The sequence below is a fragment of the Chiroxiphia lanceolata genome, chromosome 3 (assembly GCF_009829145.1).
Source record: "Chiroxiphia lanceolata isolate bChiLan1 chromosome 3, bChiLan1.pri, whole genome shotgun sequence".
In the NCBI taxonomy this organism is placed as follows: Eukaryota; Metazoa; Chordata; class Aves; order Passeriformes; family Pipridae; genus Chiroxiphia; species Chiroxiphia lanceolata.
In genome coordinates this window covers 98,721,298-98,742,191 of record NC_045639.1, presented here as the reverse complement: position 1 = coordinate 98,742,191, position 20,894 = coordinate 98,721,298, and the positions used below count along the sequence as shown (strand labels likewise).

General features: G+C 37.1%; 1 protein-coding gene across 3 annotated transcripts in view; it reads right to left on the bottom strand.

Moving 5' to 3' along the window:
* Window positions 1-20,894, bottom strand: part of TRAPPC12 (trafficking protein particle complex 12) — a 48,665-nt gene that overhangs the window by 7,107 nt on the left and 20,664 nt on the right. For all 3 annotated transcript variants that reach the window (XM_032683725.1, XM_032683724.1, XM_032683726.1), the window contains exons 6-9: window positions 17,779-17,891; window positions 11,078-11,150; window positions 7,271-7,344; window positions 887-985 (exon numbers count right to left, since the gene is read on the bottom strand). In XM_032683725.1, coding sequence (XP_032539616.1) covers window positions 887-985; window positions 7,271-7,344; window positions 11,078-11,150; window positions 17,779-17,891 — 359 coding nt within the window. The remainder of the gene's footprint in view (window positions 1-886; window positions 986-7,270; window positions 7,345-11,077; window positions 11,151-17,778; window positions 17,892-20,894) is intronic.

The following is a 20,894-nucleotide window of genomic DNA, read 5'->3' as shown; positions in this document are numbered from 1 at the left end:
AGACATGCCTACCACACTGTGAAAGCATGTTCCTGCTGAGAACTAAAAATCCCTAATTGAATTTGAATGACATTCTATGATTTCAAGCAAACAATATTAACAATTATCTATCAAGAGAAAATTACTCCATTTCAATATAATTTTAGAACATGAATGTCACAAATAAGATAATTTGTAAATACTTGACAACTCAAAATTAGATTTATCACTAATAATAAAAAGTAAGCAGAAAAAAAAGTTTGGAATATCAGTATCAGAAATATGGAAGAACTGCAAAGAACTTGCGAGATATTAAGAGTTAAAACAATCAGATAGCTATTTATATGAATAATTCTATGAAAAACAAAAAGACATCTATTTTTACTTATAATCATTAAGTATGGTTACACGGACATTTATTATACTTGTACTGTTCTATTTTTTTCTTTTAATGTGTCCTCTCCTGTGTTCTCAGGGATATAATCTGGACAAAAGAAGGACACTCAGATTTTTTTCAGGATAAAGATGGCAGTTACACAGTGTGACTGAGAGCTGCATGCAGTCTGAGGCAGTGAGACATGAGATTTTTAGGGAAATTCTGGCTCACTGACATCAGTGGAGCTTTACTGCTAGTTTTAGAGAACGCAGAATGTTACTTTTTGATTAAATTACCAGCATGATTTTCCACAGCATTTTCTTTGTTTGCTAATACACTTTTAATACTAGAGGTGCTTCATATTTCCTGGTTTTATCTAATATCACATAGTAGAAGAGTTTTGTTTTGACCACTGCCTCTACAATTTGACATGTGCCCTATAAAAATAGCTATAGTTTTAAATGCAACAGTTATTCTCTACATAGGTATCAACAGCAATATTACCTAGCAAATTTAGAATAAAATACATACCTGAAGGAAAATCCTTCCAATTCCACTCAGCAACTGAGGCTCTTGCTGTGGGTAATATTTGATGACGGTGTGGTAAGCATCTACAGCAAGCACATAGTCCTAAGGGTAAAAAGCACACAATCAGGTATTTAAGATCAGCATTCTTCACCCTTTATGTGGACTTACTCAAACAGAATTAAAGTAATTGCAACTTGTAAGTGGGACAAAATTTTTGTCAATCGCTGTAGGGACTATTGGTCTTTTCTCAGTTATATGGGAACAGCATACACAGGGGATCTTTTTTTCCCTTTTTTTTAACTGGATCATATTCTTTCAGTAGCTAAACGCCAAAAACTGAAACATTTACTCTTCAGCTTAGATTATGATTTAGGATAAAAGTCAAGCTCTTTCTGTGTGACTGGGGGTATACATACTTGAGAAATGTCTCATGTTTCAAATATATGTATAATTTATATGGTTTAACAAACTATATTCCAAAGCTTTAGGAACTGCCTGTGCACAGACTTGTGAACAACACTGCACGACAGAAACTGCAGTTCTGCACATATTCAGATCACAAACTAGCACTACTGCCAAGGGAAACGACATTTTCCGTCTCTTCACCTAAATTGCTGATTTTTTCTACCATACTGCATAAAAGCAGGTAATCTAAATAAAAAACTGACTTGGGCTAAAACTAAGTGAGGGGTGGGCTGGGTCTGATTTCCAGAAAGCTTTGCGAGTGACACCACTCCCCATCTGCATGAAGGCTGTGCTGGCAAGGGGCAGCTCTGAGATCTGCCTACTCAAGATGCAGTGCCACTGTACCCTCCAGCTAACGACCAGTGACAGAATATTAAACAAAACCATGGTCCCATTTCCCACAGGAAAGAAATGGCCTTGTGACTGGTTCCTGCAGTCCAGCTGTTTCACGGTTAAACTACAGTAATTCAATGATCTGGGCAGTACCTGACTTTCAGAGCCTGGCTACACAGGGTTTGGCAGGCACACGTGAGAAACACTGCATGTGCTCTGTGCTGACTGAGGACACGCTGTGGGTACACTCATGGGGCACAGGCCTGTGCCAGCCTCAGCTACAGCTCCTTGGAGAGACCGCGAGCAGAGGCAGGAAGTGCCTGCCTTCACTTACAGAGGCCAGGCTAGGAAAAGGCAGAAGACTCTCCGTGTTTTAATAATTTGGTGCTTCCTGACAGTCCTGCCCTTCAACTTAATACATGAGTTTGTGGTGGATGTTAGGAAGCAAAAGACAACAAAGAACAATCTTTCAAAACTACACGGACATCTTGGAATACTCTGTACCCTACCATTTTTCTTGGTCAAAATATAGTACTCATTTAACTTTTCCCTAATGTGAACACAGCTACTAGCAAAGGTGGTTTTTCTTCATTTCCTGCTTAGTCTGAGGAAGCAATGTTCCCCAGGTGTAATGAGTTTCTTTTCCTAAGGATGCACTTCAAAGTACTAAACCCTGTATCCAACTCTGGAGTTCTCAGCATAAGAAAAATATGAACCTGCTAGAGCAGGTCCAGAGGAGGTGCCACAAAAATGATCAGAGAGCTGGAACACCTCTCAATAAGGAAAGGCTGAGAGAGTTGGGGTTGTTAAGTCGGGAGAAGAGAAGGCTCTGGGGAGACATCCTTGCAGCCTTTCAGTACTTGAAACAGGATTATAAGAAAGATGGAGACAAACTTTTTATCAGGGCCTGTTGTGATAGGACAAGGGGTAATGGTTTTATATTAAAAAAGGGTCCATTTAGACTAGACATAAGGAAGAAAGTTTTTACAGTGAGGGTGATGAAACACTGGAACAGATTGCCCAGAGAGGTGGTGGATGCCCCATCCCTGGAAACATTCCAGGTCAGACTGGCTGGGGCTCTGAGCAACCCAATCCAGTTCAAGATGTCCCAGCACATGGCAGCGGGAGGTTTGACTAGATGACCTTTAGAAGTCTGTTCCAACCCAAACCATTCTATGTGGAACATATTAATAGTCTCTTATAAACAAAAATCAAGACAAGTCTTTGGAGTGTGATCTGTATATGAGAGGAATTATATGTCCTAGAATTGTAGAAGCTGACTTAAATAGCCCAGGAAGCACTCTGCAGGACCTTGCAAACAACTTGTATTTTGTGGGTATAATCATTAATTCTGAACAATTAATTATTAACATTTAGAGTTTATTCCAAATCTAATGTGCCATGACATATTCACACTTATTATTGGTAATGGATACAGAATTATACTATTCTGTGGCCAGTTACAGAGGCATCTTATCTGGCAGTTCCTTCTGATGGGGCATATTGTAAAATAGGTGATATTTAATCTCACTTACTAAAGACTGTTGTCATTCCCAGTTTTGCTAATGTGACTTAATACAACAGAAATTGTCTGATAGAATGATAAATACACAGTGCCTCAGAGGAGTTAAGTCTTGATTGATACAAGGCAGAGTTGTGAGGAGTAAAACACGTTAAGTATTGCCAGCAAAAATCCCAATGACTACATTTTGTGATACTAAGACTTAAAGGTAGGGCTGACGTATTATCACGGTATTTCATTTCTAAAGATTAAGAGCCTTCAGATTTTCCACACCTTCATAAAAAAAAATCCCAAGAGAAGGACTGAAATTGCGCAATTCAGGATATGAATGAAAGTTGACCTATTGTTTTATAATACAATAACTCTTTTATTATAAAAATTTGGGGCTAACATTACCTATACTAATCTAAAATAGTTCTAGACCTACTTGCACAAAAATTTCAGCTGAGGTTATGTTTTTCCTTTCAAGCACTGCAGTATAACTGTACTTCCCTTCTTGGTCACTGCATCATACATTTTCATGTTTCCCTCATCACCACCTTAACTACTTAAAATATTAATTATGAAATATTTAGAAATAAGCATAAATGATCACAATGTGTAGAAGTCTGAAAGTAGATTCAATAAACCCTAGATTAAAAATCAGCTTTAGTTCTACAAAGCGTATAGTTCATAAATACTTTATTTAGGTGAAAGAGGACAAGGATACCTTACCCTTCCTCTCTATCTAGTGTATTTGTGGAAAGGTTATGAAAGCAGAGATTCATAGTGCTGTGAATCCAAAGAGCTGTACTGCAGCACAGTTAGGCAAAAGACATGATGATTCATGCAGTCTTTCTCCTTTAAATCATAGAGGAACCAAAGTCCTTCAGCATCAGTTCCTTGTGTTACTAGCACAAGCTGTTAATTCTTCTTGGTACAATTTTAATTGTATTAGACCCAAATTAAAATCAGTTCTAATGCTTTTGTTTTACAAAGGGCAAGTTCTACAAAAGCTAAGACAACACTGAAAAAAACTGAAAAGCACAAAATGTGCCTTTAATTAGAGTGCATTTATAATATATATGGAAAATACTTAAGTGTTTATTCCTTAGAGAGATAAAAGCCTGGTAAGATAATGTCAAAAGCGATTTTAGCTCAGATGAAAAGAACTTTAAAAGTTTTCAAGACACTTCCATGGTGATTTAGTAAAGTGACAGACATTTTGCAATTAGAGTTGAAATGAAGCAATGCACATCATCAGCTGCATTTTAAATGAATATTCCTCAGGCTGCTATGTTCAGGATATGGTTTCATAGTGACTTAAGCCCACAGTTCTTATAAATGGAAGTCTACAGTGACAGGTTACATGGTCGCCCCTTCTCTTCCTGCTGTATTTCCACATCCTTCCTTAAGCTGCCCTTTGTTCACAGGAAATGGGAAAGCTGTTTGACATCAGTTGCTATGAGTGAGATCCACCATTTCTTCATCATTTGGTTAGGTCCAATAGTGGTGCATGGAAGGAAGCTGGAATCCATTGAAGAAAGGTTGTACAAAGAAAGGGGGATGATCAGAAAAATAAGGTATACCTTATTAAGACTGCCTTAAATTTCTACTGAACTATCACTGGTCACACAGATAAAGGGACACAGCAGACAGAATTCAGTACCTTGGACAGGCAGTCCCAGGATAAAGGAGACGTGACTGATTTCCTGTTCCACTGCAGGTTTCCTGCACAAGTCTGGGTGAATCACTTTCTTGAGCTTCACTCACTAACTTCAAAATAATATACCATCTCAATAATTTAATGAGATGTTTAACTATGAAACCAATGATGCCATATTTAAAAAGGCAAAAATCATTGTGCTATATAAACAGAACTCCTTAATTCAGAGAAGTAATGCAGAAGAGACATGACATGAAATAAACCTAATTAGAGTTGAGGATAATTAAAGTAGATTTAAATAGTTATAATGCCAATATCTAATCGAAGCATTTTTTTTTAATTTTCAAGCATCAGCCCTGACAAGATTAAATACTACTGTAGCTTTTTTGCCCAAAGAGGTTACTTAAAGAAATATAGTAAATGTTTATTTTTTTCATACTGTTGTCATATAGTTTTACTTCAATAAATTATTACTATTAATCTACTACTAGCACAAGGTATTCTATCACCGAACAGTACCTGCGGATCAAGCATAACCCTGTTGCAATATTGTGAGTGGTCACTAGATGGCAATAGATGGCGCTGACTTGGAGAATGAAATTGGTTTTTTTTCTTAAATTACATATACTTGAAATACTTGAATAAAAACAAATGCAGTACAGAACAGCAAAAAAAAAGGTGGAACTTTGTTCAATTAATATAATTGTTCATGGGAGAACTTAGAAAAGTGTGTTTAAAAATTATTTGAAGAAATAGTTTCTTGCTGAATACTATGCAAAGTGGAAAAGATGATTACAGCACTGCTGCATGTTAGAATCATCTAGGGATATTTCTGAAAATTGAAAGACTCACAACTACTCTATAGCCAATGCACTGAAATGCAACATGCAGTTGTGGATAATCTAGAAGTTACTATGGGACTACAACTTAACAGCTGTGAGATATGCCCTGAATACAACTGGTCTTAAGAAGTATCTGAGTTGTAGTATTTCTGAAGTATCATTTTCAAAAAGATGGTAATCGGTACTCAGAAATACATTTCTATTATTCAAAGAAAATAGCACTAACTAGACCAAACCAGAGGAAGGTGAAAAGTGTGCATGCATGTGGATTTGTGTGTACCTGAGAAGAAAAACACTGAAAGAGTTAAGAACAATTCACAGTGAAAAGTGAACTTCTTGAAAATATATATACCAGCATTTTCTTATTTATATATTCTACTTTGTTTGGGATGGCAAGTCATGCTTTTCTTCACTTGTTTTTTGAAAAAGGAAGTTCTTTAAAAAATGAACCTGTGTCATGTACCTACCTCAAAACACAAATGTTTGCTAATTCTTAAAAATATCTCATAGTTTAATGGACAATTATTTCTATTCAAGACAGAAGTATTTTTATCGCAATATAATTATGAAAACAAATGTATGTTTTCCCTAATTCTAATAACAAGGATATTCCATTTCATGTAAAGCTGGATAAATGGCTCTTATATTTAGAAAAAAAGAAAAGTATACTTTTTGAGCTATTATAATATTAATAATGGAGCCCTCTTTGGGAAGTACCTTAGTAAACATCAAAGGATCAGATCTGGCACGACCTTTGGCAATTGAAGAGCAGGGAGCCAGGAGTGCAAGTCCTGGCCTGTGAAGATTATACTGCTGATGGCCCTGCTCTGAGGCTGTTGTGCTGACTGATTTGTGAAGTACAGTTAAGCTCAGGGTAATAGCAGTTTGCTGCAAGAATGACCATAGCCCTGCTTCCCTGGCCACAAGGGGATTGGCAGAAGTTGTTTTATTTCTACTTCCTGAATACAAGGAGAAAGCTAAGTGGGTGGTACCAAATGGAATAGAATTGGGAAAAAAGTAAGGAGGAATCAAGGGAAAAAAACCCAACAGTGGAGGCTAGTCACTTTTGCTTTTATTCCTTTCTATTCCACCTCTATCCACTAGTGAGGATTTAAACTTGAAAGATGATATATTACAACTGAGATCGGTTGACAGGGGAGGACGTATTTAGATATTCTGGATCTTCATCAGCTACAAAAGCTACAATGTTATTAATCCTCACAAACAGCCACATTCCTAATGCAGTTTGAAAAAGATAGAGCACATAATTGCTTTTAATTAGAGCATTTAGTTAAGTGTTTGAAAAATTCAATTTAAAAATGCAAATTCTGTATTGTTATTGCATGTTCTCTAGGATGATTTGGGGAGAAATAAGTACAGATATGTTCCCAAAGAACATTACTGCAAATAGCTATCTATTAAATAAGACATTATTAAGTCTAATTAATACTTCACTCAGCAAAACCTTCATGTACTGTCAGGTAGTCTTCCCTTATCTCTGCACCAGTAATTCACTTGCACTTTCTGTGACATCCTCTTCTGGAATATACGGTACCTCTGCAGTTCTGCCACCCACGTACCTTCATCATTAGCAGACAGTTTGCCATGGAGTACATCACCCGGCCCAGACGTGACCTCCACAGCTGAACAGAGGCTGCAAAATAAGAGCAGCTTGTGAATTTGCACAAATAAATTAGAGGTTCTTTCTTGCCATCAATTACTGGTCCTATGAATTACGATTTTGAAAGGTCCCTCTCGTTAACACCACTGGGTTTTAGCCTAGAATTTTTAATTCCCAGCCATGCTGCGGCATCAGAGAATTCTGCATCTCTCTGAGGGAATTGCTCAAGCAGCTCTGGGTAACAAACACGATGCAACAACGCAGAGCAATAGACAGCCACTCAGCTTTCAGCTCAGGCCAAATATTAAACACCAAAATAAGCCACGCATTTTCCAACATCAGAACAAAAGGTGCATAAAAGGATCCAAGCGATAATGAGCATCAGTTTAAAAACACCTAATCTACAGCATTAAATGTGATAAATTCAAAAATTAAACACAGCTAGAATGTAATTTCAGAGCCAAAACATGCAGAGTGAGAAATGTCTGAGTGGGGGACTGTTTGTGCTTGCCTCTGGCTTAGAGATATGCTGGAAAAAATTTGCCAAGCCTGTCTGCTTTCCCCACGCTCCTGGAGCTTGCAGGCATTAAAAGCTGCAGCAGCAGATTTCTCCCTCTCGCTTTGCAGACAGACTCCTGATGTAAGAGAACGGTTCACACAGATCCTTATTTTCTCTTGTGTTACAGTACCCCAGATCAATGCTAGAAATATTCCTCTAATCCTCAAAAATAAACACCAGGACTATTAATTTAGAACATTTGAAAAAGAAATGTGTCTCAGTCAATCAGCTGTCAAAGTCACTGTAATGTTTTGAAAGAGGGTGGGGGGAAGGGAGAAGAGGCTATTTCAACGAAATTGTGAGAACTGAGACCACTTGTTTGTGTCATTAATGTAGTCTCTGATGAAAGCATGGCAGGTTACACAGATAATTCTTTCAGCAAACAAAAATGTCATTACAAATAAGAAGAGCTTGGTGAAATGTCTACTTTCCTTCCTGAAAAAGAAAAATCCTTCAATCCTCTCCAAAAACAAAACAAAACCCCCCAACTCATGAATATTCTCAAATTATCTTTGTCAAAGAGGGGTATCATGGGGCTCAACACTGAATCCAGTATTTCATCCACTGAAACTTAAAATCATTAATTAGTCCTAGCTTTTTGTTTTAGAATTCCCCCTTGACCACAGAACGCTAGTGCTACTAATGGAGAGGATGCTGTAAACCATGAACAAATACCTTACGACACATTTCCTTTTTTCTTTCCTTGTGGGTGTGTCTAAAACCTGGACATAATTAAATAACTCCCCTTTATTACTTCACTTATGCAAATACCTCCCTTTTTGCATGTCCTCATAGTTTGGTAACCACACTCAGCTTTTTAGGACTTAGGTGACAAGTTACATGTTGATTCCTACACTGTAGACATCTAGATTTTCTGTTAACAATCAGATAGCACCAGCTACAGTTCTCAAAAAAGGACCTCAAAGCAGGCAGGCCAGATGTGTTCAGTCTGTGATATAAACTGAACAGAACTTTGTCTGGAAATTCCTGTGTAGCCCTGTGTGATGAGGCTTCTTAGCACTGGCAGAAAGGGGTTAAAGAAAACCTGCAAAGCAGTAAACAAAACCAAAAACCCACCAGCAGATCATTGTATGTTACTGAGATGCCTGAAACCCTCTCAGCAGGTCCATGCAGTCATGTTTCCACTCTAAGCACTTCCTTTTCCTTGTTATTCATCAAGGAGTCTGTACTCCACACTGCCATTCATTTCAATAGGTGTCCTGTGCACTGTGAAGTTGCAAAATTGGCATCTTGTAGAACGTGTGGTGCAGGCAAGTGGTGCAATGCTAAATCTCTCTGCCTGCTGAAAAGCTGGCAAATGAGGTGTTCTGTTCCAGACTAGAGGAGATGTACATGGTAAGCTGATTGGTGTTGCACCTCCTTACACCCGCAGCATGGAAATTACAGGCTAAGCATAATCCCTATAATGAATTAGGGCTGTCTTCACATAAAGTTAATAAGGTTTGCTTCAGCTAGTCTCAGATGGAAGAAAGCAAACCCATTATCAGCCTCCTGGAGCTACAAATGCAGCAAGGAAGCAGAGAGGGAGCAGACCTGGCTGACCTCTACCGACAGTAGCAGTCAACAGTCTCTGCAAAAGTCCCGTGGGCTTTTGGCAGTCTTAAACCTATAGGCAGCTGCATAGTAGACATGCAAAGATCCCTCCAAATTTTCTGCAGCCATGTCCCTTGGTAACTACTAGCTGCTGCTTTTCTAACTACGCCTCCTCCTGAGGCCATCTGAGCTCTGAAGCAGCAGCAGAGAGGAAAAGCAAGGAGCCAGAAACTCATGAGCGAGGCAGAATGCAGGACACAGGATTATGACACATCTAGGAAGAAGTCCTTGTATCTTAATGGGGGACCAACATCCTAGTTATAAAGTGGTAAAAAGGAAAAGATATGGGGATAAGGACAAAAATCTGGTAGAAAGGGCTAACAGGGAAAAGTAAGTAGAAGAGGCAAAAAGAATTGTAGATACAAGACACAAGAACACAAACTCCTGAAGAGCTGTGGATAAATCTTCAACATCAGTTCTTTCCCTTTTTCCTAACCCTTTTGAGAAGAGTAGTATTCAACTGTATCTGCAAACATTTTTGTAATATAGTCTACTCACATGTTAATATTCTTAGGACATATAGAAGGTGTATTAAGTCAAGTACAGTGAAACATTCAAGCTGTTTTTACATCCAGTCAAAATGAAAACCAGGCAGAAGAACAGTTTACACAGGTCTGCACCCTTCTATAGAGACACTGTTTCAAGGAATTTTTTATAATAACTTTTTTACTCTGCTACTAACTCTGCTTGGCTTCTTCCTATCTCAGAGCCAGACTTTTACTTCCCACAGGCTCCAGGTGAATGTTACCCTGGAAAGAAGTTGGTAACATTCCTTAGACTGTTAGCTGAAGCTAAAAGGTTTTTGTTTTTCTAATGTGATGTTTTGAACTTGCCAGGCACTATGAAGGGTCCATATAATCCATAGCAATGCCTGAAATGTCACCTCTTGTCCAATTGTCAAGTATACTCAAATGACTTCTTCCGTTTAAAAAAAAAATGCAGGACAACTACTTTGTCCTGATCACCCCTTTTTATGCAGTAATGTACCCTATACTATTGAAGCTACGCAACTAAGATAGAAGGAATAGGAGAAAACATAATTGGACACAAAATCATGAAAATGATGATGTAGCTCAACATAATCTAAATATTTTTCTAGTGCCTTAGGTGTCTTCTAGTGACTTCAGGAGTCTAAGCACCATGCAGCTACAGTGAGACGAGGCCATCTATGCAGCAGCACCCTAGGCCAGCATAGCCATTGTATGATGGCAGTTCAATCTGAAAAAATTGAGTAGATGTCAGACATAAGGATTGAGAGGAGTTGGTCAGACAAGGCTTAAGATGAAACATCCATCTAGCTGCAACAGCAATACACTTATATATTCATCACTAAAGGATAGCAGACATGTTCTTTGTTTCTTCTAAGTAGGAAAAAGAATTGATTTAGTGCATCAGTTCGATCAAGGGCAAAACTGTAAAATTAATTCCAGCAAATAAAAGTACAAAGTGTATAATTTTGGAGGCTGAGTAGATGATGAGATTACAAAAATACTGTTTTAACCACTCTGGGGCACTCTTGTGAAAATTTCTGGCATACTTAGGCAAGCAATAAAAACACACTGTCTGTGAAAAAAATGTTTAAAGAATACCTACCTTGTCTGTTCTCCTGTGTAATGTTAGTCATACTTCCATCTTCAGCTAAGCCTTGTTCCAAATTTTCTAATATCTGTAGTAAATTTTTTAAAGTAACCGACAAGAGTTTAAACAGCACTATATATTTAATGCAAATTATCCACAATTGACAGACTACATGTAAACCAATTCATGCAGGAATGTTTCACCTAGGTACAGTTCAAGATTACTAGTTATTACCATAGCAAGATCAAGTGCACAAAGTAAGAAAGCCATTGTACAGTAGAAGGATGTTAGAATTCTGACTTATGATACTTACAGAACATTAAATGTCAGCACACTCTAGGGACATTCACATTTTGTTAAGTAAAATACGAAATATGCTTCACCAGAGAATGGATGTTAATGACCACAACACAAGTTAAACTGATTTTTTCACAGAAAGCCACTGCCTCCTGACTCCCCCACCCTAAGTATGGGCTCTAGTTCCATATTTTTGTCTTTATTGAAGTATTCCGCTTAGTTCTTACTGCAATTTCCTTCTCAAACTTTGGGGTTTATTGCTTCTTTTTATTTTTCATAGATTTTAAATCATGTAAATTGTTGAGTGAATGAAACATTTGTTGTTTCACTGGAAGAATGAAAACGTATATTTAATGAAGCTTGTGTCTTAAGCACTTTCAAAATATGCATGGAAGGCTCCACTTGAAACGCAAGTCAACTTTGCTTTTCCTAATGCCATTACAGTTTCTCCAAATTTGTTTTTCAGTTCCCACACATCACCCCACTTTTCCTGTTACAGATTTATAACTTTGGTTGTAAAACAATGCTTGAGATTTCCTTCAAAAAACATTAAGGTCACTTGCTCTTTAACCAGCTGCTGTGGTTTGCCAGTGAGGGAAATACAGGGTACTGCCTCTTCTGGGGACTGACTGCACTTCCAGACAGAGAGCTTTTGGCTTCTGTCAGTATAAAAAGTAAATGTCTTTTCCTACACCAACAAAGCTTTCCTATTGTGCTCAGTGCTTCATAAGGGAACACTTAAAAATCATTGCAGGAAATCCTCCAAAACAAAGGCAGGTAGAATTAATCTGGTCTCAGAAAGTGTGTTGGTGCCTTCTACCGCCAATGAAGATAATCATTACCACCAGAATGCCAGCTCATGCCACCAATTTTAGACATCTTAAAGTTGGAAGAAATTGCCCTATGAGATACTAAGCTCTTTTCACAGACTAGAATAAAATCTTGAAGTTAGATGCCATAAATTTAGCTACAAGAACTAAGGAGCAAGAAGAGACAATGAAAGCAGAGCAGTTACCACCTGCCAGCTGAGCCAAGCTAATAAGAACTGTTAGCCCATGACAAACACAAGGTAGTATGATTTATTGTAAACTTTGCTCACAAAGGGCTGACTGAACTGCCTTATCTCAGATTTTGAGAGACTATGAGCATATACCATTAGATACTGCAGCTTAGCTGATAGGTGGCAATTTATGAGATGGCAGTGGCATGGCTGCAGGATTGACTCTCAGTCCCACTTTCAAAAGCAGTGTTGCCACCTAGAAATCACTTAGAAACAAAAGGGGCACATTTCAGTGTTAAAAGCCTAGTGTACAATAAGGCACCTTGTCAGAGAAAAAAATTTCTTCTCTCCCACAAATCCAAACCACTTTATAATCTATTTTCTGTGGTCTAAACCCCATGATCTTTCTCCTCCCCTGTAAAATATCTAGTGATGGTTTCTCAGTCTCAATAAGGCTCAATGTTCCTACTCTTGAAATGGTATAAACATAACAAAGGGCCTTCATCAAGGAGACAGGCTGTCTTGTTTAAAAAGACAAGTTTCTCTGAAAATGTACTCACTAACATAATCAAAAAGAAAAGAATTAGATATTCGCATAAAATTAGAGTATTGCATTAACCATTCTGTGACATTACTTGGGGATATCTAGCCCTCACCTCAACTTAACGTAATTAAAACAGAGCTTCGTGCTGATTTGAGGCTAATTGTTTTATTCCCTGGGTTTATCTCTTTTGCCCTTCTTAAGTATAAGAACATCATCTGCAGTTTTCCAGTATCTGGGCATTTCCCTAGTTTTCCAAGAATTGCTTAATAATAACATTAATGATTCCAACAGTTCCTCTGTGTAAGCTATTGCTGTTAGTTTGATATGAAATATTTAGCTGGTAAAGTATATTATAGCAATATCATATGAGATAGCTCTAACCACCCATATTCCTATTATAAACAAAAATATGATTGAACACGTCTGTAATTTACTTCATCAGTTTTACATATGATCTATGCTTTTTCTTATTTTGAATATTTATAAATGCACAAACATTAGTTTCACTGGCTAGTATAACTTCATTGAGTCTTCTGTTTCATTCCCTATCCATCGCCTGTATGCTGGAATTACTAATCTATTCATACCACCATTTGCATCCCTAGTTTGCTATTCTTATGTATCTCTTGTTAATACCTTATTCCTTCTTCCACAACTTTTCATCAGCACTAGTTTTTTAGTCAAAATAGCCTTATTCGGTGCTTCTGGAATTCCGGCTTTTTGAGTACTCAGACTGGTACAAGGATCACTGTAGTTTCTACAAACTTACCAAACAAGGTGTCAAGACAAATACCCTCTAGACTTAAATAACATATGACAAAGAGAATACTTATGTCACCTAGGAAACTGAGCCAGAACTGGAAGCTGAATGAAAATGAAAGCCCAAAATAATCAGTAGCTAAGAGGCTGAAAGTTCACTGATTTGGAAGTAAAACAGAAGATTAGGAGATATGAAGAGTGTGTATGGAAGGGCCAGGGAGGAACATAACTCCTCATGAATGAGAGTGGTGGAACTACAGAGTGGCTGATGGACAAATGGCACAAAGTATTTTTGACAAGTTTTGCAGAGGTGACAATTGGCAGAGGCTTTTTTAGGAAGCAGGAATGTTAACCCATTTGCCACTGCTCCACCCACCTGGTAGAAGAGCCCAGTAGGGCTCTGGCACTTGAAGGATTACGGTTTAAAAGTGAAATACATTATACTAGGAGGTGTGAGCATTTTCAGGAGCTCTCCCTCAAACATCTAGGAAGCGTAGCACAAACAAGGGAAGAGTTTAGGTTAAGCCCAACTGTTGTTCTTTTCACATTTTGGTCTCCAGGTAAGCATTTCGTAGCACGGCCTCAGTATTATTAGCACTAAAGTGATCATGCCTATGTTTTTAAATGAACACTTGAAAAGAACAAACCCTTTTGTGATTTAAATTGCTATTGTTAATCTTACTGCCTGCCTGTTCAGAGACCATTTATTTCAAGGCAGACTTACAGAGGCAACAACTCATTGAGGCAGTTCATGTTGGGAAGACCAGTAATAACACAGAAGCAGTAACAATTTCATGGGATTCCTCCCCCAAGCTATAACGCCCATTTGGCACTACAGATAATTTATTTCCCAAATGTCATACCTATAGACAAAGATGTAAAATATCTAACCAGACCTTGATTAGAAATTTGCAGGAATACTGGAAAAGGTAAAAACATCATTGCAGGAAAATATATACAGATATGTGGAAAAATATATACATGGAAAATTATTGGCACCCAACCTCCAATCCTGCTTTCAGGTACCAGAATATGTAAGTAGATGGGGGCTGAAATGACCAAGTAACCAAAATAAATATGATTACATGTTTAACTGGAATAGCTAATCTAAAGTTGACAAGCATCTGTAGAATACATACAACAAAAAGCAAGAAGGAATTAAGCAGATTAAAAGCAAGTATTGGATAGGAAGAAACCCCACAGTTACATTAAGGAACAGGCACGAAATATAAAGACAAATTTTCTTATGATCAGAATGCATTAGCATTACCCTGGAATAGCCTCCCAGGGGATGTGGCCTCAGCTCCATAGGCTGGCTCATTAAAAACTAGAAAACAACCTTGCATTGCAAAGAGACAGACTAGGTGAGCTAATAGGTCTTTTCTTTCTTCTAGCTTTTATGACTCCAAGTTCATCTCATTTACATAATGACTATTCCTATGCCCTTCTGTAAATACAGATGACCAAAGATTATTTTTCCACTTTTTAAAATACGGAAGTAAAACACTAGAGGCTTTTGGTTGAAAGCTCCCCAATTAATTCTGTTATAACCCAAATGGTTCCCAAGTGTCACATGGAAATATTAAGACTAATGAGTGTACATCCTTTATGTTATTTTCTTGGTTTTGCCTTGGGTTTTTATAAGCATTATAAACGTTATTCTTGAATGGTCCAATTGAGACTGAGATTGTTGGACAAATAGTGTTCCATACAAAAAGCAAAACATGTCAGCCAACCCTAACTTCAAATGGTTAAATTATCACCAATTTACAACTGTCTTTTAAAAACAGTTAGGTGTACAAGCTGACCTTTCATACTCTTGTAGTCTTTGAATTGCTCCAAAAGACAAGGTATTTAATTGAATGCAAACAAATGAAGTAATCTGCAATGAGATGTCTAGAATAACAGATCAGAAGTATTTCTCTGAGAAGGATGGTGTGTTTTATTTTTTCGTAGTTGTGTACTGCACTTTAAAAAGGAGCATCCATCGGCAGAGACAATGGCTTGTCCTGGCTACTGTATCATAACTCTAGTGGAAAGTGAAAGAACCAAAGGGAGATCATTCTTTTTCTTGCTGCAATTGAACACACCATCCTGCGAGAAACTTTGCAAACTCAGACACAGGAAGGCAGAGACAAAGAGGTGACAATCTGTGAACCAACATCAAGTGCAGAGAACAGGGGACTACTCAGAAGAGCTTGCAGAAGACATATAATCAGACTCAAAAAGCTTCCCCCAAGGGCAAAAGGGATAATTTGTAGTGACCTAGGTAACTAGCAGTTGATGGAGTGAGAACTTAGCAGGGAGGGAAATATGTATATAATAATTTGTAATTTGTTTTTATTTCTATTTCTATTTCATCTTCTCCAGCATATCTAATTTCCCTTACTTAAACAAATAATCAGCCTCGTTCATATTCAAACAAAATCTTGTATTATAGTTTAAAAGCTTCCTTGGTACACTGGATAGGTTCTAAGGATATGCACTTAAAGGAAAAGAGTAGAGGCAGACACCACAAGGTTGTAGATGACTTAAAGGTCTTATAAAGGAGTGGAGGGGGAGGAGGGAGGGACTTGATTTCCTTTCACTCCTCTATTTACCAACAATCTCTAATCTATGGAGAATCTTGGCTAATCACACTGTAACTGAGATGTGGCCATTTCAATAGTTTGCCAGATGGTTGATGAACACCTTTGTTCAGCAGTTGCTCCCTCATTCACATTCATACAGTTTTCTCTCTTTGTTACAAGATGAAGGAACTTAGAAACAAGTTCAGTTTTTGGAATCTAGTGGCACCTTCATGATTGAGGGCAGATAACACAGCACTTAATACCAGATTGCATAAAACAAAGATATGAAACAGTTGATCTGCTCCTGACCAGGGTAGGCAAAGGTTTAGTAAAGCACCAGGAAATCCTGCAACAGAGGCATATAGCATTTCCTAGAGGAACAGAATTACTTCAAACTGAGGACCGTTTATAAAGAAAATGGCTGGAGTGAACAGCCTGCCAGGAATATTATGAGATGAGATGGTCATCAACAGGTAACTGTATTTATGAAGTGCTAAGAAGTAGCACTTCTTGGCCAAATTAGATACATCTCTCAGCCATTTCCAAATCAATTCTTTCCAACTTTGTAACAAATGCCATATTCATTTCTTATTACCTAAACCATTCATTTTTCCTCTCATAATACAAAGAACTGGACTTTTTACTGTAAACATTTGGTTATCCTAGCCATTGCTGGGCTAGAAGCAAATTGATTTCATATATGTAAGGCCATATAACTACACAATTGGCAATTATCATTTCCCTTCACTTCTCTTATCCAAGTTATTTAAGGAGTAAATATAGGAAACTTCCACGGAATACTGAAAATAAATTGCATGTATTTATCTTATATAGTTTTGAACTTTCAAGTGTCACAGATAAAGCAATAATGTTGCATTTCCTCTAGACTTTATCACATGGTAACAATTCATAATCACTGGTGCATTAGACTGCCCGGAAAAGATGTAAAAAACATTTAAGGACAAATGCTTACTGTCAGCATGTTGGCTTTAGAGGAAAAAGTGCTCACAACCCCATGACTCCAATTCCAGCACCGGCAAATCCCATGTTATAATTCGGGCCATAATTTTGTATTGTACTACTCGACAAAACAAAACAACCCCCCCAAAACAAACTCAGCTGGTTGTACTTATATTCCCAAATGACTGTTGTTTCCAAATCCAGCTATTTGGACTATTTCTGAAAAATCAAGACTATTTCCAAAGAATCAAGGTCATTAACAACTGTTTTCAGCTGGATGCAGCTGAGTGAAGGAAAGAAGTCTCCTCTACTCGCCCTTTAACACATCTGCTCACTGTCCTCCACATCTTGTCTGGCAAAAGCACAGAAGTCCCCTGTTCTACTCATTTGAGTCAGAGCTACCACAGAGTAGAGAAGGGTGTCTCCTAAAAGGAAAGAGGCACTTCATTACTTTTAAAAGCGAGCTCCATATTTGCATCAAGATGGGAGTAAAACAAGTCATCATTGAAACTTAATGTTCTTTTTAAGGACAACAAAATTTATTTCTTAAACCTTAAGAAATGTTAGCGCATAGAGATGCTGTTACCTTGGCGCAGATTATCTTCATACTATGAAGTCTGTCAAGTGATTCTTGAGGATTACCAAGGTACTGAGGAAGTTCAGCATGTAAAATCCGCATGGAGAAAGGAACCATGGAACCTAGAAACACAATTAATTTTGTTAAGTGTGTTTGTTATAATGATCAGTTAGTGATTTGCCTACATTAAACAAGGTATTTCTCACTAGTGTATGTCATAAAGTACATTTTGCCTATCTATCTTTTTCTTCTCCTGATGAAAGATGTGAAAGATGAGAAAATAGGAAACTTTTTCTCATACTATGTGACATGTTGTAAAATGTTTTAAATAGGCAAACAAATGTAACCATAATCACGAAGGCAAGAAACAGGTGCACCTACTTCAGATTTTCAAAAACAAGGCTGTGCAAGGAAGTATAATGTTTCATTAAAGATTTTTATAAACTAATTAAAACAAAGGATAAACAAAAATGAAGTTTACTCAACATTACTCCTAACATTTAATAATTATATATATTTTACAATCAATGCAAAAGAAATAATACAAAATTACTAGCCTTAAAAGTATGCTTGTGAATGAGTTATATAATCAGGGCATACAAAACCACTTGGCATATTTTTGTGTATTTTCTGGTTCATTCATAACATCAAAGAATAGGGAAAGAAATTTAAGTAATATGTGGGGAGAAAAATGTCTTTATTTTCACATTAGCTTACTCTTATCTTTATTATTATTACAACATTTACCAAAGACCCAATTTTCTGAGTTTATCAGCATCCCGGCTGACTTCAAGGGCAGTTTAAGGAGCTTAACAGAACTCACCTTGCTTTCAGATAAGTGCATAATCCTGATACACAGATGACAATAATGAACTTAAACTAAACTATTGAAACCAAATCAGACCTGGAAAAAGGAGAAGTAGGCCTTGCAAAATACTGTGCTACAGTTCTAATATTTTAATATATACATTTGCTTACTTTAGACATATTCTAAGGGGATTTCCCTTTGAAGTCACCTCTTGCCTCATCTTTTCTCAAAAACAGGACTCAAGGACTTTCTAAAAACATTTTTGCACCTGTTCTTAACAGGCTTGTATGTCAAAAAGGTAAATGCTATATAGAATGAGTCACTGCCTCTAGACAATTTTTTTAAAGGTTGACAAAATTTTAATCACAAAACTCACTAATTATGACCTTCAGAGTAAGCCACTTACATCTACATAAATTCTCTTTTCCCAATGATAACTATTCCCCATGGATTCCGTGACTGCTGTGTTCCTGTAATGGACACACACATCAGCTTAAAGCACCATCATACGTAGAATAGACATTAGGAAAACAAAACTGCCTTTAAAATTCTATTAAGAGAAGTGTAAGAGTTTATTCAATCAGTAACAAAATATATGAAATATTTTATGTATATCCTGACTAGTACCTAACACGACACAAGTGAAGATACACAGTCAATGTAGGGGGTGAACAACAATGAAAAGCAAGGTGAAAATAATTTAAGAGTAAGTTCCGTGCCAGAACACCACGGAAAAATTGCTTTGTAGACACGTTGTGAGCTGTACTGCAAACTTAGTTCACCAAATGTGAACTCCAGCTGGTGTACCTCTACCACCCCTGTGGCAACCAAGTTGCAACTCCACTATGCAAGAGGAATTCTGCCAAAAAAAGAGCTCTGCCTAAAACCAGCTAGCTTGGTACTGTTCTTTTTCAAGAAAGTAGTCTTAATTTACTGTTGATGAACACTCTGCTGCACTCAATGGGATTAGTGAGGTAAAGGTAAAAAAAAAGGAATCTAGAGTTTTAGCAACATTTTGGTTAATGACTGTGTTGCAGCATTGTCAATTCTGAACAACTTTGTATCACTACATCCTCTTGTAAAATGCAGCAAAAGGTCAAGTCAATTAATGATCATACAGAAAATCTGGATTGGTACCAAAACAGCTCAGTGTACAAGTACATGACAGGTATTTAATGAAAGAGAGATGAAACATCTCACATTCCAGATTTTTATAAAATTTATACAATGTTTTGTAAAACATTTTTTTGGGATTGCATATTTTGTGATGTAAGTGTTGATCTTATGTATTGTTGAATGAAGCCATGCTACTAAGATCCATGTCAGGGGAAAGAAGAACCCATTACCAATCTACATCATCAGAAGTGGTGTCAGAGGATGTCAGAATGATGAATGTGACTCCAGGTCAACTTAGACTCCATAAGAATCTGATTTATTTCCTATCACAACTAAGACCTCAGTTGTAACAGGCATTTAGAACTATATTACTTCAAAATATACTCTACTGATGTATTATTTCTCAACCACTTAGCATTTCCTTCATGGTTTGTGACCAAAAACATCCCAGTGTGATCCTCAGTGTTATATCAAGTCTGATGACCGATCTCTCAAACAAAACTAGATGGAAGCTGGCCCAGGGTGTAAGGTTAGTCAGAGGACAGACCTGTCAAACCAGAATTTGTACTAGAATTTCACACAGGAGGATTTAAAACTCTAGCATCTATTTCTTCTATTTCTTTTCAAAACTCATGACATAAATAGAAGAAATTTTACTGTAAAAATCCAGCAAATCCATCCAGTGGATTTCTGTTACTTCCTGCTTATTAAACAGGCTGCTAACTTTATTTAAAATATCAGAAATACTGTTTCTGCCCTCTTCCTCAGTTTCCTTGGAATCCTTCTGAATAGAAGATTTATTTTTTTTCTGAAGAAAGTACAAAACTACAAACATGCTCGCCTACAAACTTTCTTACCAGTCCAAGTAAACAGTATTGTGTAACTGCAGGTCAAATCAGATGAGCAAATTGCTCATAAAAAAACCAGCAGCACTTATTCAAGCCACTCATCCAAATACAGACCTTAAATACTGTGCTTATAAAAAATATGTTCCTGTCTACAAGTAAACTTCGCTTTAGTTAAATGATATGAGGTGTGCATAATATATCTAATTAATTTCCTTCACTAACAAACTGACTTTCTGGATAAAAAAATGGCCATAAATTTATTTAGATTTGGTAAAGTTTTCAATGAGTGCTACTTATATAAAGTGCTAATACATTTTACATACACTTCTCAGAAAGACCTACATGGCAGTATT